The sequence below is a fragment of the Telopea speciosissima genome, chromosome 8, assembly GCF_018873765.1.
Source record: "Telopea speciosissima isolate NSW1024214 ecotype Mountain lineage chromosome 8, Tspe_v1, whole genome shotgun sequence".
In the NCBI taxonomy this organism is placed as follows: domain Eukaryota; kingdom Viridiplantae; phylum Streptophyta; class Magnoliopsida; order Proteales; family Proteaceae; genus Telopea; species Telopea speciosissima.
Genome location: NC_057923.1, coordinates 21,288,628 through 21,302,797, shown reverse-complemented (window position 1 = coordinate 21,302,797; position 14,170 = coordinate 21,288,628). Strand labels below are relative to the sequence as shown.

The following is a 14,170-nucleotide window of genomic DNA, read 5'->3' as shown; positions in this document are numbered from 1 at the left end:
CTCTCATCCTGACCTTTCTTGCCTCAACCTTGTCTTCCGATAGGGTGTCGTTCTGTATGTAGTCAAGTATGGGGTCCATCCAGCTGGGCCCTTCCTCTATGGTATTGACCTGCTTTTCCTGGTAAGTTAGTTCATACAGGACCTTAATGTACACTGCTCCTGCCAGCTCTCGAAACTCATCGTTGGCTAGCCTGGACAGAGCATCGACAGTTGTGTTCTCAATCTTGGGTACAGGAACCATCTCGAACTTCACGAATCCCTCGATCAGTGATCGGGCAAGTGCTAGGTACGCTGCCATTCGCTCATCCTTTGCCTTATATTCTCCATTCACTTGGTTCACGACGAGCTAAGAATTGCTCCGGATGGATAGGTGTGTTACTTGGATGGCCTTGGCCACCTGGAGTCCAGCTAGTAGTGCCTCGTACTCTGCTTCGTTGTTGGATGCTGAGAAGGTGAATCGGAGTGCATACTGGATCCGGAATCCCTCGGGGCTGGTAAGTATGAGGCCAGCCCCACTTCCTACCGTGTTACTCAAGCCATCCACGAACATCTCCCATGATCCGTAGTCCTGTTCCTATGGTTCATCTGCTTCTGGGTCTGTCTCAGGTAGGGTGCACTCGGCGACGAAGTCTGTCGGGGCTTGGCCCTTGACGGTAGTCTGTGGTTGGAATCTGATGTCATGCTCACTCAGTTCCACCACCTAGGCTATGAGTCTTCCAGATACATCTGGCTTGTGGAGTACCTTCTTCAGGGGCAGGTCGGTAAGGATGGTGATGGTGTGGGGTTAGAAGTATGGTCGTAGCTTCCTGGCTAAGACCACTAGTGCATAGGCTACCTTCTCGATCCTCGTGTACCTAGTCTCTGCATCGATCAGAACGTGACTGACATAGTAGATGGGCCTCTGGACCCTGCCCTCTTCCTTCAGGAGTATTATGCTTACGACGATCGGGGTGGCCGCCAGGTAGACCTGCAGATCTTCATTGGGCTCTGATCGCCCTAGTAGTGGTGGGCTTTCCAGGTACCCCTTCAACTCCTCGAATGCCTTCTGGCACTCCTCTGTCCAGGTAAAGTCCTTTGGGCTCCGAAGGTTCTTCAATGTCTTGAAGAACGGCAAGCATTTGTCTCTTGACCCCGACACGAACCTTGAAAGGGCTGCCACCCTTCCATTCAACCTTTGTACTTCTCTGACTGTTCGAGGGGGTGACATCTCCCAGATGGCTTTGATCTTGGACGGGTTGGCTTCTATTCCCCGTATTGAGACCATGAACCCCAGGAATTTTCCTGACGTTACACCGAAGGCGCACTTGGTAGGGTTTAGCTTCATTTGGTTCCTTCTCAGTACTGTGAAGGCTCCCTCTAGGTCGGCTAGGTGCCGGTGGGCCTGGGTGCTTTTCACAAGCATGTCGTCCACGTACACTTCCATGTTATGCCCGATCTGCTCCTCGAACATCTTGTTGACCATCCTCTGGTAGGTGGCCCCTGCATTCTTCAGCCCAAATGACATGACGAGGTAGCAGTAGTTCTCCGTGTCCGTCCGAAAGGCGGTGTAAGACTCATCATCCTCATGCATGAGGATCTGGTTGTACCCTGAGTAGGCATCCATGAAACTCAGCATCTCATGGCCAGAGTAGCATCGATCAATAGGTCTATCCGGGGCAGTGGGTACTCGTCCTTCGGGCATGCCTTATTCAGACCGGTGTAATCAACACACATCCTCCACTTCCCGTTGGGCTTCGGCTCCACGACTACGTTCACCAGCCAGGTGGGGAATTTCTCCTTCCTGATGAACCCAGATTGGCTAAGTTTCTCCACCTCTTCCTTGATGGCTGCTTGTCGACCCAGGGCAAAATTTTGCCTCTTCTGCTAGACGGGCTTCCAGGTCGGGTCTACATGCAGGCGGTGTTCTGCTATGGAAAGTGGTATGCCAGGCATGTTGGAGGTCGACCATGCAAAGACATCCACGTTCGCTTGGAGGAGATGCCCCAACTCATTCTTCTGCTCGTCGCTCAACAGTGAGCCTATCTGTACAACCCTGGAGGGGTCATCCTTGCTGAGTGGCCATGGGACAAGATCCTCCACTGGCCTACCCCTTCTTTCTATCAGTTCATCTCTCTGGTCGCTAACCAGATTCTCTATGCAAAGTGCCATTCCGTGGGTGTTACCCTTATTTTTCTTCATGAAGGTCGCGTAACACTCCCTTGCCTTCTTCTGATCTCCCCGAACTTCGCCTACCCCGTTCTCAGTGGGGAACTTCACCTTCAGGTGGAGTGGTGACACAACTCCTCTAAGGGCTACCAGGGAGGGTCGCCCTAGGAGGCCATTGAATGACACCACGGACTTGACAACCATGAAGTTCACCATGATCGCCACTTGCTAGGGGTACACTCCGAACGTGACGGGTAGTTCTATGGTACCTCTAATGGGGGTTGTTGCACCGAAGAATCCATGGAGGTAGGTAGGCTCCGGCTTGAGCTGATCGTCTCCGAACCCAAACTACTGGTAGGCATCCAGGGAGAGCACGTCTACCGATGCCCCTGTGTCTATCAGTACCCTGTGTACGGGTCTGTTGGCCACCTCCACCTATACCACTAGTGCATCCTCATGTGGGAAGCTCAGTCCTTCTAGGTCTTCCTCCGAGAAGGAGATCACTGTCTCGGTCTTGGCTATCTTGTTTGGCTTCTCTGCAACTCCCACAAACCTGGCATGGGCTTTGGCCTTCCGGGTGGACTCCTGCCCCGGTCCCCCTAGTATGGTGAGGATGGGGGCTCCCTTGGTGCCACTCGATTCTGCTGCGTCTCTCCACCCTTCAGGGCGGTCTCTCTCTATATCCGTCCTTCTTTCCTCTCTCCTTGGTTCTTCTCTTTCTCAATCACGACCTCTGTTTACCTGACCTGAACAACCATCGCGCCTTCCTTTCACGTACCTGTTTAAGCTCCCTGCCCTTACAAGGCTTTCTATCTCTCTCTTCAACTGGAAGCAGTCCTCTGTGTCATGCCCATTCTCCTTGTGGAAGAGGCAGTACTTGTTAGGGTTTCTCTTCTCAGGTCTTGCTAGCATGGGTCATGGCCACCGGATCAGATCACGGTCCTGGATCTGCATGAGGATTTGTGACCGGGAAGTGTTCAGCGGTGTGAACTCCGGGCTGTTGGCTCTTTCACTTCTCTCAGGATGACGATCAGTTCTTCCTGAGGGAAGATCGTTCTTCTCCTGTCGACGCTCGGTCCTTGTCTACTTGCCTTCCTTACGGTCATCCGATGCTGACCTCTTGTTGTCTTGGGGCTTGGTCTCTATCACTTTCTTTCTGGCCTGCAGTACCTCTGCCATATTGGCGAACTCGTTGCACCGCTCCAGGAGCTCATTCATGGTCCTGGTCTCATGACGTGTCAGGTCCTTGATCAGGTCCAAGTCTCTGATGCCTCCTGCCAAGGCTGCATGCTGGGTCTGGTCGTCCAAATCTCGAACCTCTAAGGACTACTTGGTGAACCTGCTGACATACTCCCTGAGAGATTCCCCAAGGTTCTGTACCATGTTCAGTAGGTCGACGGTGGTCTTCTTCTGCTTGACGTTGCTTTGGAAGCGGGTGACGAGCTGTTTGCATAGCTCTGCGAACAAGCCTATCGACCTTGGTCGTAGCCTGGAGAACCATGATGTAGCCGCACCCTTGAGGATGCAAGGAATGGCCGGCAGGAGACCACATCTGACCCACCATATAATGTCATCATGCCATTAAAATAGTTGATGTGGTCATTAGGGTCCGTGGTACCACTGTATAGTTCAAAGGTAGGCAGTCGGAACCCGGAGGGGAGTGTGGCTGACATGATCTCTGTGGAGAATGGGTGTTGTCCACGTACGGAGTGTGTCTCTCCTCTGGTCTGTTTCTTCAACCCTTCCAGCTTCTCATCCAGGTCCCGAAGCCTTTGGTCCAACTCTTCCTCTCGTGCCTGTCCTTCATGTCCGGCAAGACGCTCACTACGACCTCGTTCACGACTTCTCCTGGATGTCCCCTCCCGCCTTGAGTGTTGGCGGGATAGTGAATGGTTACGTCGCGATGAACCGCCAGATCCAACTTTGTCCTGGCCTGTGACTCTCCCTCAGTCGACCTTGGACCACCGACCTCCTAGCGGATCTCTCTGGGTTTGGCACCCGTGCCCTAGGTGCCAGTGTCCTTCCACGATCTGATCGCCCCGGGAGGTCTCTCGTCCTTCTAGGGTACTGAGAAGGCTCCCCCAGCGGGGGAACAGGTGTTCTCCTGGCGAGTTACTGCTCCCTTGGTGGGGGAACGGATGCTGATCGCCTGGCAAGTCTCTCTGACCTTTCCTCCCGGAGTGGTGGTCCCCTAGGATCAGGCTCTTGTCGGGGTACGGGCTCTGCCCTTGCGGCTGCCAACACCCTCTGGCAGTGGGACGTCGAACGCTGTGTCAGATAGTCTCGGAAGAGTCAGCGATCATCAAGTATCTGTCGCTGTAGGTCATGGACCTGACCTACAGTTACCGGTGCATTGGGGTCGGGTACCACCTCCACCACCGCCTCGTTGTTAGGTTCGGCTACGACGACCTGATCACCGTTTGGGACCTCCGCTTCCAAAGAGACATGGTCGTGGCCATTGGTTCTGCGGCGACGAGAGCTCTCCAGGGGTGGTGATTCGTTCCTCAGAACATTGTCAGTGGAGGAAGCGGTCTTCCTTCGTGGTGGCATTGTATGAGTATGGAAGCGAGCTAGTAGGTGTAATGCCTAGCGTCGTTCCCACAGACGGCGCCAATCTGTTGCGTCAAGAAATCATCGAGCATTCCTACGAGTGCTGTCACCTGCAAGAGGACCAAGTAAGTCACCAGAGAGAACCAGTGTGGTTCCGGCCTAGGGCTCTCCGATGCCAAAGTGAGATCTCCTGAGCAAACAGATGAATAGAGATTATTCAAGATGAGTTGAGGGTGTGAGATACCTTCTCTTTTATAGTACTGCATGGCGGAGTGAACAGTCCCTAGTTGATGTGGAGTCTTCTTCGTAGGTGGAGGTTTTCCTGAGTAACAGGGCTCCTCTCTGGTTGGTCGTCTTCCAGCGAGATTTAGAGTCCCAGTAAGGTTGTCCTTCTAGATGGATAGATCCCTCCGGAGAGATAGATCCTTCCGGATGACTAGGTCCTTCTTGAGTCCATGTGGGTTACGTGAGTAGTAAGCCAGGCTCCGGAGTCCTGCAGAGGTGTTCATCTTGTTGTTGACGTAGTGTAATCTAACTCGGACTTATATCCCGTTGGAGTACGTTGCCTTGGAGGAGAGGACGTCCAGGTGGATCTTCTTTCTTACGGACACGTGGCATCTTCCGATTGGTGGGGATGATTTGTGGTTCATCACCAACGTGTGTGCTCTCGTTGATCCCCTTGTATGTGCGGAGACCACACTCCACCACAGAGAACACCAACCCCCTCTTTCCTATTCACATGAAATGACATCCTTGCCCTTCAATAGATGATAACATTTTGCCCCACCTCATTAGTGCACTCCTCTATCCTGCTTGCTCAGAAAACCTTTTCACATAACTTATATGGGAATGTTGTTGGCAGCAAGATTTGATTAATCCGTATCGGTATCAGTATCAATATCAATCTCAATTGATACTAATCTATCGGTCTAGATTGGTCAAGCTTACCTCTGCTTTTTTTTTTCAAAAATTGAAATTTTTTTACAGTTTACCCTTGACCGTACCAATCCATCAATACGGAATTGGCCAGGAATCGATATCGGTAGACTGATACTAATACGAAGAGGCCAGGTATAGATTCCTCAAACCATGGTTCGCAGCACAGATCATCTTCTCCCACATGTTAATTACTAGGATCCTGATCGATGCACTGGCCGAAGCGGCCTGTGTGGCGCAGACTGGGCCACACTCGCAATGACCGCCTTACCCCCGCTCGGGCAAGACGTTTGGACAGGGGTAAGGCGATCATTGTGTGCGTGGCTTAGTCTGCGCTGCTCAGGCCGCTACAGGCAGCGCGCTGAAGAGGATCTGAATTGTAATTAGCATCGCACCGCCATCTCTATATATACCCTTCCTCATTTTTCACTTCTTCTTCAATTTTCTAGAGTGAACCAGCCACGTTAGCCCTCTCTCTCTCTCTCTCTCTCTCTCTCTCTGTGGACCATTTAGCCATGAGTAGTAGTTCTACCAAGTTGGAAGTCGTCCAGCAGGTGAACTTCCCAACCCCAAGAACCTTTCTCACCTCATTCAAATCCAATCTCAAAGAAACATTCTTCCCAGACGATCCCTTCCACCATTTCAAAACAGAACCAAACCCCCTCGGTCGAGCCAAGAAAGCAATCCAATACTTCATCCCTGTCTTCCAATGGCTTCCAAACTACAACTTCCGTCTCTTCCGTTACGACCTCCTTGCTGGTATCACCATCGCTAGCCTTGCAATCCCTCAAGGAATTAGCTACGCTAAGCTCGCTAATATTCCTCCTATTATTGGCCTCTGTAAGCTTTTAATTAATCTCCTCTGTTCTTCAATTTTCCAATTGATTAGAAGAAATCCATTAATTGGGTAATTCCGTAATTGATTCTTTGTTATTGCAGATTCAAGCTTTGTGCCTCCTCTGATATACGCCATTTTTGGTAGTTCAAGAGATCTTGCAGTTGGAACTGTTGCTGCCGCTTCATTGCTCCTCTCTTCAACTTTAGGAGATAAAGTATCTCCTAAAGATGATCCAGCATTGTATCTTCGATTGATTTATACTTCTACTCTCTTTACTGGAATTTTTCAAGCGGCTCTTGGGATCTTCAGGTTCACAGAAACAGAGAAAATTTCAATTTTTTGTTTAAACCCTTTTTTTCCCCTTTTTTCTAGTTGTAGAATTTAATGAAGTTATTTTGAGTTGCAGACTTGGGATTTTGGTAGATTTCTTGTCACATTCGACGATTATTGGATTTATGGGAGGAACAGCCATCATCATTATTCTGCAACAACTTAAGGGCATGTTTGGTTTGAGTCATTTCACAACGAAAACAGATCTAATCTCTGTTATGCATTCAATCTTCAGCCAAAGAAAGGAGGTTAATTTGGTTTCCTTAGATTCTTAAGACAGTGTTTGGTATGAATTCTTGGAATGCATTTTAAGTTGATTTTGTATTTTCAGATGATGAAAATAGTTATTTTTATTGTCTGATAATGCAAAATTGACCTAGAATGCATACCAAATACAGCATAAAAAAGCCAATTTAAAATTCTTTAAAAAAAATTTCCTGAAATTTTTTCTTTCCTTGATCTTGCAGTGGAGATGGGAGAGTGCAGTTGTGGGATTATGCTTCCTTGTTTTCCTCCTCTCCACAAGGGGCTTGGTAGGTTTTTAAATCAAATTTACTTACCAAACAAACCCTTACATTTATATATATATTTTTGGGCTGAAAAATGAGATAAATTTGCAGATGAAGAAGAAGCCAAAGCTATTTTGGGTGTCGGCAGTAGCTCCAATGGTGACCGTAGTAGTGGGGTGTGTTTTTGCTTACGTCGTTCATGGAGAAAAGCATGGAATTCAAATTGTTAAGTTCTTCTAATCCTTCTTCTTCCTTCTTTCGGTTTTTAATTCATTTATGGTCTACGTAGTCAGGCAAACTTTTATCCTGAGGTGTACAACCCTCACCATTGTAGGACCAAAATGTTATCCTACTAGACTGCCATACCTGAAATTAGCCCACAATATTTTAATTCCCCGGCCAAGGTGGTTCCCACTGAAATGTGACAGTACCGACAGTGAAAATGACAATGATATTTTTATGAATGATTGTAACTTACTTTGGATAGCTTGTAGACTCGTAGACTGGGTTTGCATTAGGTTGTTGATTGATACGTCAAAAACTCTAAAACTGATGAAACGTGTTAAATTAAATTCAATGAGTGTTACTTGATTGATTCATCAAAAATTTCAATTTAAATCCTTTATGGTCGGGCAGATAGCAGCCTTGATGCTACCCACATTTAGACAAGGGCGTGGACCTCACCCAGGTAGGGTGCTTGGGTAGTGGGTAGGGTGGTCATTTTACCCCTGTCTGGGTGTGAGCAATACCAAGGCCGCTACCTGTCCAACCGTAATGATCAGATGGTGTATTTTCACTTATGTGGTTCATAGAGTAGTGAAACATGTTAAATTAAACTTTTTAGTTTATTTCATATTAAGCTAGTTCAATCTAGAGATCGAGTCCTATTAGACACATAATAGATCACCATGTTTTTGCAGTTGTCATCTTTGGTGGTATTCACTCTATCAGTGAATAGTCTTTTCCAAGCATCTTCACCTTGTCCCAGTGTTTTTACCTAATAAAAGCCATGATTCCCGTCTTTGATTCATATCCACATCCTCTACTTCCGCCTGCCCCTACTTTCATGTGCGCCCTACACATAATGGGGCATGCAAAGACCGTCTTACCCCCGCTCGGGCAAGGCACTCGGACAGGAGTAAGACAGTCTTTACGCAACCCGTTGTATATAAAACGCACATGGAAGTACGGACTAGTGGAAGTAGAGGATCCGGACTCGATTCATTTGTTGCTAAGGTTACCCTTGTGATTGGATCCACCTCATACCCTGTAGACTTCATAAAAGGTGCATGCCACGTCATTACATTGTCAGAAAAGAGTGGATTCAACACGGTTGGCTTGACTAAATTAACCCTTTAGTTGATATTTTATGTGCCAAACAGCCAACCCAATTCTCACGAGAGAAGTGAGACGGAGTCAAGTATACTTTTACTAAGTCTCTCTTTCATGATTTATGTGGAAATTTTGAACAGATTGGTAACCAAGCATACGTAAGAAACTGAACATTTAAGATCTAATGAGAGCAGGTAGCCCATAAATGAAAAAAAGAAAGAAAGATCGGACGGCTGGGAGCTGTTTGAAATGAATGACACGTAAGAAATAGGTGTGTTGGGGGTTTCCAACATGTGTAGAACACACTACACATGTTAGTGCTTGTGACATGTTTGGTAAGATGGTTATGAAGCAGTTTAATTTGGTCAAGTTACTGTGAAAGATCACTTTCCGTTTTTAAATTTTCTTAAATTTTTTTATTTCCGATCTCTTCTGATTTTGGTTTTGGCCTGACATTTCTGATTTTCCTTTGACTACCAAAATGATTTTTTCCGTAAAGTTGACTACCTAAATGATTAAAACAGGAAAATATCATAGGGCCCTGTTTGGCCTATACAAAGATATATAAATGGCCCAAAAATGCAATATCACGGAGCATGAACTTTGTTTGTTGTAAAATGTAGCCTAGGCTTGTGACTGATTTTGAAAACCTTGCTTTGCAACAGATCTTCTCCAATCACTTGAAAGCACTAGTGAAACAAAGAACGGGTGGGGTGTCAGACCTGTCTTACATTCCCCTCCCCCCTCCCCCCTGCCCCCTCCCCCCTCCTCAAGAATGACTAATTAGGTTGTCGTATGAGAATCATTCTTGTACGCCCTTAGGCATACAGATGGAATCGAAGAGAGTGAGTGGATTCCATCTGTGCACCTAAGGGCGTACGAGAATGATTCTCATACGAGAACTTGATCCAGCCACCTTCCATACCTTCTTGGCCTCGGCCTCTTTGTTTCATCAGTACTTTCAAGTGATTGGAGAGAAGCCACACCCACTTACTTTAGAGCCTGAGTTCAATGTTTATTTGTATTATTTGAATATATAAAATTGCAAAGAACTAACAAATTTGATAGGGCCACAAACCCTCTCCAGTCACTTCAGAGTACTAGTGAAACAAAAAAGGGTGCTGTAGGGTGTACCTACCTCTCTTCTCCTCTCCTCTCCTCTCCCCACCCCACCCAAGCCCCCCCCCCCCCTTCCCCCAAAAATAAAATAAACGCAAAGTAGGAAGTGTTTAAATGACACCCCTATGATTGTATTTAGAGCTTGACACTTTCTTTTAATGTCCCTTATTTCATTCTCAAAAGTTCTTTTAAGTTAGGGGTATAAAAGGTTTGTAAAAATAATTTGAGATTGAGATCGCATTATGCCACTATCAATAGGTGTGATTGTCATGCACATATTTGGAGTATTTATGTGAAATGATAATATTTATCTACATTTAAAAAAATTTATGTTATACTAAAAAGATTAAAAAAAAAAAAACTAAATAAAATAAAATAAAATAAAATTACAAATTATTTGATACCTTAAGAGGTGTCAATAAAAAAATCTTGGATATATATAAGGAAAAGGGTTTTTTGTCCAGAAACGTGGTCCTTGTGCTAGCTAGATGAAATTTCTGGCATCTATATGCCCCATGTGGCATCAAAGGATTGGTCATATATGATTTTTGGAGGACCAGTTGGACAAGTATCAACCCATTCAATCCAATCCCGAGGGGGGATGTACCGGCCACGACTAGACAGGGGGGCTAAATGACCACCCCACCCCAATGAAAGGTGGAAATCTCACTTCCATGATGCTTTTGCACGCATTTTCGGTGACCCCTATATGCGCATGGGCCACGCTCCCCCACAGAGAACTGTTGCCTATATACTTTGCCATACTTAAATTTAACTTGATTTCAATACCTAACAATCTGCTCTTGTTATGTTTATGGCAGGTAGGTCACTTGAATAAAGGTTTAAATCCTTCTTCTCTTAGACAATTAAACTTTGAATCTGAGTATCTTCCTGTAACTATAAAAGCTGGGATCATCACAGGCATCTTGGCTTTAGCCGTAAGACTTCTAAGAGCTACAAGTGCTTATATTTGAACTCTATTCTTCTCCTTTTTCCAAGTAGTTTCTGATCTGTTTTTGCTTTATTATGCATGTCTTCTTCTTCTTCTTCCATGCAGGAAGGGATAGCTATAGGAAGGAGTTTTGCTGAAATGAAAAACTACCAAATAGATGGAAATAAGGAGATGATAGCTTTTGGGATTATGAACCTTGTTGGCTCCATCACTTCATGCTACTTGACCACAGGTATAAATTACTTTCATTAAAACTGAACAAGGAACTGATAAGAAACTTACAAATATGAAAGAAGGGGAAAAAAAAATCATGGCCTACAGATTATATTAAGGATCCAATGAGAACTGATATGCCTATTAAAATTAGACATAGGAACCACTATACTATGATTAGAGCATCTAGTTATCACTTCAGAAGAAATCTAGCTCCAAATGAGGTTAAGAGATCTAGCATGTTCTATCATTGAGTACCCTAATGTAACTTCAATCCCAGTACCCTAAGTATATAAGAGACTTATTGGTGAAGCCTGATCTCAGTCTAGAAAGTGTTGCGGTGATTCTTTGGTAGGCCGTTTCTCTTTTGAAATGTGCCAAAATGGCCAAAAGTGCATGCACCATAGGCGCTGACCCCTGTAAAGCTCATCGAGATCTTCGATTTGCAATGTATTTCGACATATGTTGGTTCGGATCCGAACCAGACTGGGTGGGTCTCTAGGGGTAGTTCTGTATATTATGGGTTAGGGTTTATTTTATAAAATGTTGTTATCTCTTTGAGAGATGTTAGATTGAGGGTTTGTAATTAGCTTCACAGAAGTAGTGGAGTCATTCTATCGCTCGGCCATGGATGTAGTCTTCCTTCTTTGGGGGTGAACCACACCACGTAAATCTTGTCTTGTGCTTGTTCTTCTCTTTTCTCTTTGTTTTTCTTCTGCAAAATCGTCATTCTAGGCGTTGTTTTTCTAACACTCAATCTCATATATGTGTGCATTTCTATCTTTTTTATTTGCAGGGCCATTTTCAAAATCTGCTGTGAATTACAATGCAGGGTGTAAGACCCAAATGTCAAATGTAGTGATGTCTATATGCATAATGCTTACTCTCTTATTCTTAGCTCCTCTCTTCAGTTACACTCCTCTTGTTGCTCTCTCTGCAATAATCATGTCTGCAATGTTTGGACTCATCAAATACAAAGAGGTTTATCGCTTATTCAAGCTCGATAAGTTCGATTTTTGCATTTGTATGGCTGCTTTCTTGGGTGTTGTCTTCATTAGCATGGACATTGGCCTAATGCTATCTGTGAGAAACTCTCTCTTATTAGTTTTCTTATTAATGCATCTAGTTATTTTGTTGGTGATGATCTATCTAATTTTCTCTACTATGTTACAGGTAGGAATCTCAATAGTTAGAGCACTTCTATATGTAGCCAGGCCTGGTGCTTCCAAGCTTGGGAAGATACCAAATTCAACATTGTTCAGTGATATAGAGCAGTACCCTAATGCAACTTCAGTTCCAGGCATTCTTATCCTACAGCTGGGTTCCCCTATTTACTTTGCTAATTCAGGTTATATCAGAGAGAAGTAAGTGTTTAGAATAGATATTGAAAAGTGTTTGATGATGGAAGAAATTCTTAGGTAGGTTTGAAATTTTGGTTTTTAATGAAATTTTCATATTCTTAAACTAGGATCTCAGGGTGGATTGAAGAGGAAGTGGATGTAAAAAACTCAAAAGGGTGTGATCTTGAGCATCTAATACTAGATTTTGGAGGTAATTAATAAACTTATGAATGGATGCATTACTATTGTTAGACAAGTTGGTAGGTACTTGATCGATACGCCAAAAGCTCTAGAGTTGATGGAACACGTTAAATCAAACCTTTTAACCTATCCCATATTAGGCTGGCCCAATCTTGTGCCCATACACTAAAGTGGGCCCCACTAGGCACATAACACAAGTACTTTTTAAGTTATAGTTTGTTATCATCATTAACATAATTACTTCTAACTTGCATGTGGTTTTATTACTATAGGAGTTACATCTATTGACATGACTGGCATTGAAATGTTATTTGAAATGCAAAGGAACACTGCAACAAGAGGAATTAAGGTACTGCAATATTTCTTTCTTTAGTGATTGGAATCTCTAAAACAAATAAAAACCAAATTCTTTTCTTTCCTTTTTTTTTTTTGTTTTTTTTTTCTTCAAGTTTCTAATGGAAATTGTTATTTATTATGCAGGTAGCATTAGTAAACCCTAAGGTAGCAGTGTTGGAAAAGTTGATTCTATCAAAATTCATTGAGTATATTGGGAAGGAATCTGTGTTCTTATCAATTGAGGCAGCAGTTGAGGCATCACATTTCATGCTTAATGAATCAAAGGATAACAGAAATAGTGCAGGACCCTCAATTACTATAGAGACCAACACTTATGTAACTGATGATAATGATCTATAGTTAAACCACTTGATGATGTTGACCCCATAGCTAGGTTATATGATAAATCTGAAATCATTAAGTTGGTTAACTAAATTGTTGTTCTGCTGGTATCTAGATAAAGAGGGAGAAAAAGATCAAGAAGCTTGATTATGGTCCCTAGTAGTTAATTTGTAGTTGTATACCTAAATTCGCCATAATTATAATGTAGTTGTAATATAAGATATCAAGTAAGAGTATAATTCTTCACTTATCTTGGTGATGATGATTTGCCATTGTAACAGAAGGTTGATGATGGAGTTTTGAATGTGTCGCATTCTTCACTACAATTATAGAATTCAAACAAAGTTAGGAGATATCGGTGGGGTTGAGTCATGCCACCAATCACTCTCCGTAAGACCTTAGTTCCCCCTTACTTGTGCAATCGGGTTCGTATGTGAACTGTTCTCTCAAAATAAACAGCCCTTATAGGCTCGCTAGTCGACGTTTAGTTGTTGGCTAGGGTCTTGTCCAGATATTTTGAGGCTGTGCTCACTTTCATAAACGAAAGCAAAACAGAAATAGAGGAACTCATTTATAAAAGAAGGATTGAGAGAGAGAGAGAGAGAGATCCGAAAAATGGAGGCAAAGGAATGTTTTTTTTTTTTGGTAGAAAAAAAGGCTATTCATTCATGTGCGCCCAACGCCAAACAAAGGAAAACAAAATACATAAGATAGATAGAGAGCAAGATAAACACAAGGTATGGATATATGGTATCCAAAACCAAGTAGTGGAGATTGACCCGGTCTCACATGCCATTGACTGGGTCATCCAGAGTAGGGGATGGATTACAACCATATCCCTAGAGAGAAAGCTGCGACCACAGCTAAAGATAAGCGCATGCACATACGTGCCAATAGAGGGGGGCCCATACTTGCCGAACAGACCAACACCAAACTTCCTATGCGTGCCGACACGCTGCCACAGTCTACTTTCAAACAGACTTGCTAGATCGGCAAAGGTCTGCTGGATCGATGAGTGGAGCTTCGA

General features: G+C 44.3%; 1 protein-coding gene across 1 annotated transcript; it reads left to right on the top strand.

The window, feature by feature from the left end:
* Positions 1 to 6,091: 6,091 nt before the first annotated feature.
* On the top strand, positions 6,092 to 13,222 carry LOC122670610 (probable sulfate transporter 3.5). Its single transcript, XM_043867549.1, has 12 exons — positions 6,092 to 6,471; positions 6,571 to 6,778; positions 6,876 to 7,047; positions 7,267 to 7,332; positions 7,420 to 7,533; positions 10,581 to 10,697; positions 10,817 to 10,943; positions 11,721 to 12,007; positions 12,098 to 12,288; positions 12,393 to 12,475; positions 12,738 to 12,814; positions 12,946 to 13,222. Exons 1-12 carry the CDS (start codon positions 6,147 to 6,149, stop codon positions 13,159 to 13,161), a joined length of 1,983 nt encoding a protein of 660 aa, XP_043723484.1. The 5' UTR covers positions 6,092 to 6,146; the 3' UTR covers positions 13,162 to 13,222.
* The last annotated feature ends 948 nt before the right edge of the window (positions 13,223 to 14,170 follow it).

Coding starts and splice junctions, on each gene's coding strand:
- LOC122670610 (XM_043867549.1), top strand. CDS start 6,147: ATGAGTAGTAGTTCTACCAAGTTGGAAGTCGTCCAGCAGGTGAACTTC. Junction 7,048..7,266: donor TCTTCAGCCAAAGAAAGGAG/GTTAATTTGGTT, acceptor TTGATCTTGCAG/TGGAGATGGGAGAGTGCAGT. Junction 10,698..10,816: donor CAGGCATCTTGGCTTTAGCC/GTAAGACTTCTA, acceptor TCTTCCATGCAG/GAAGGGATAGCTATAGGAAG.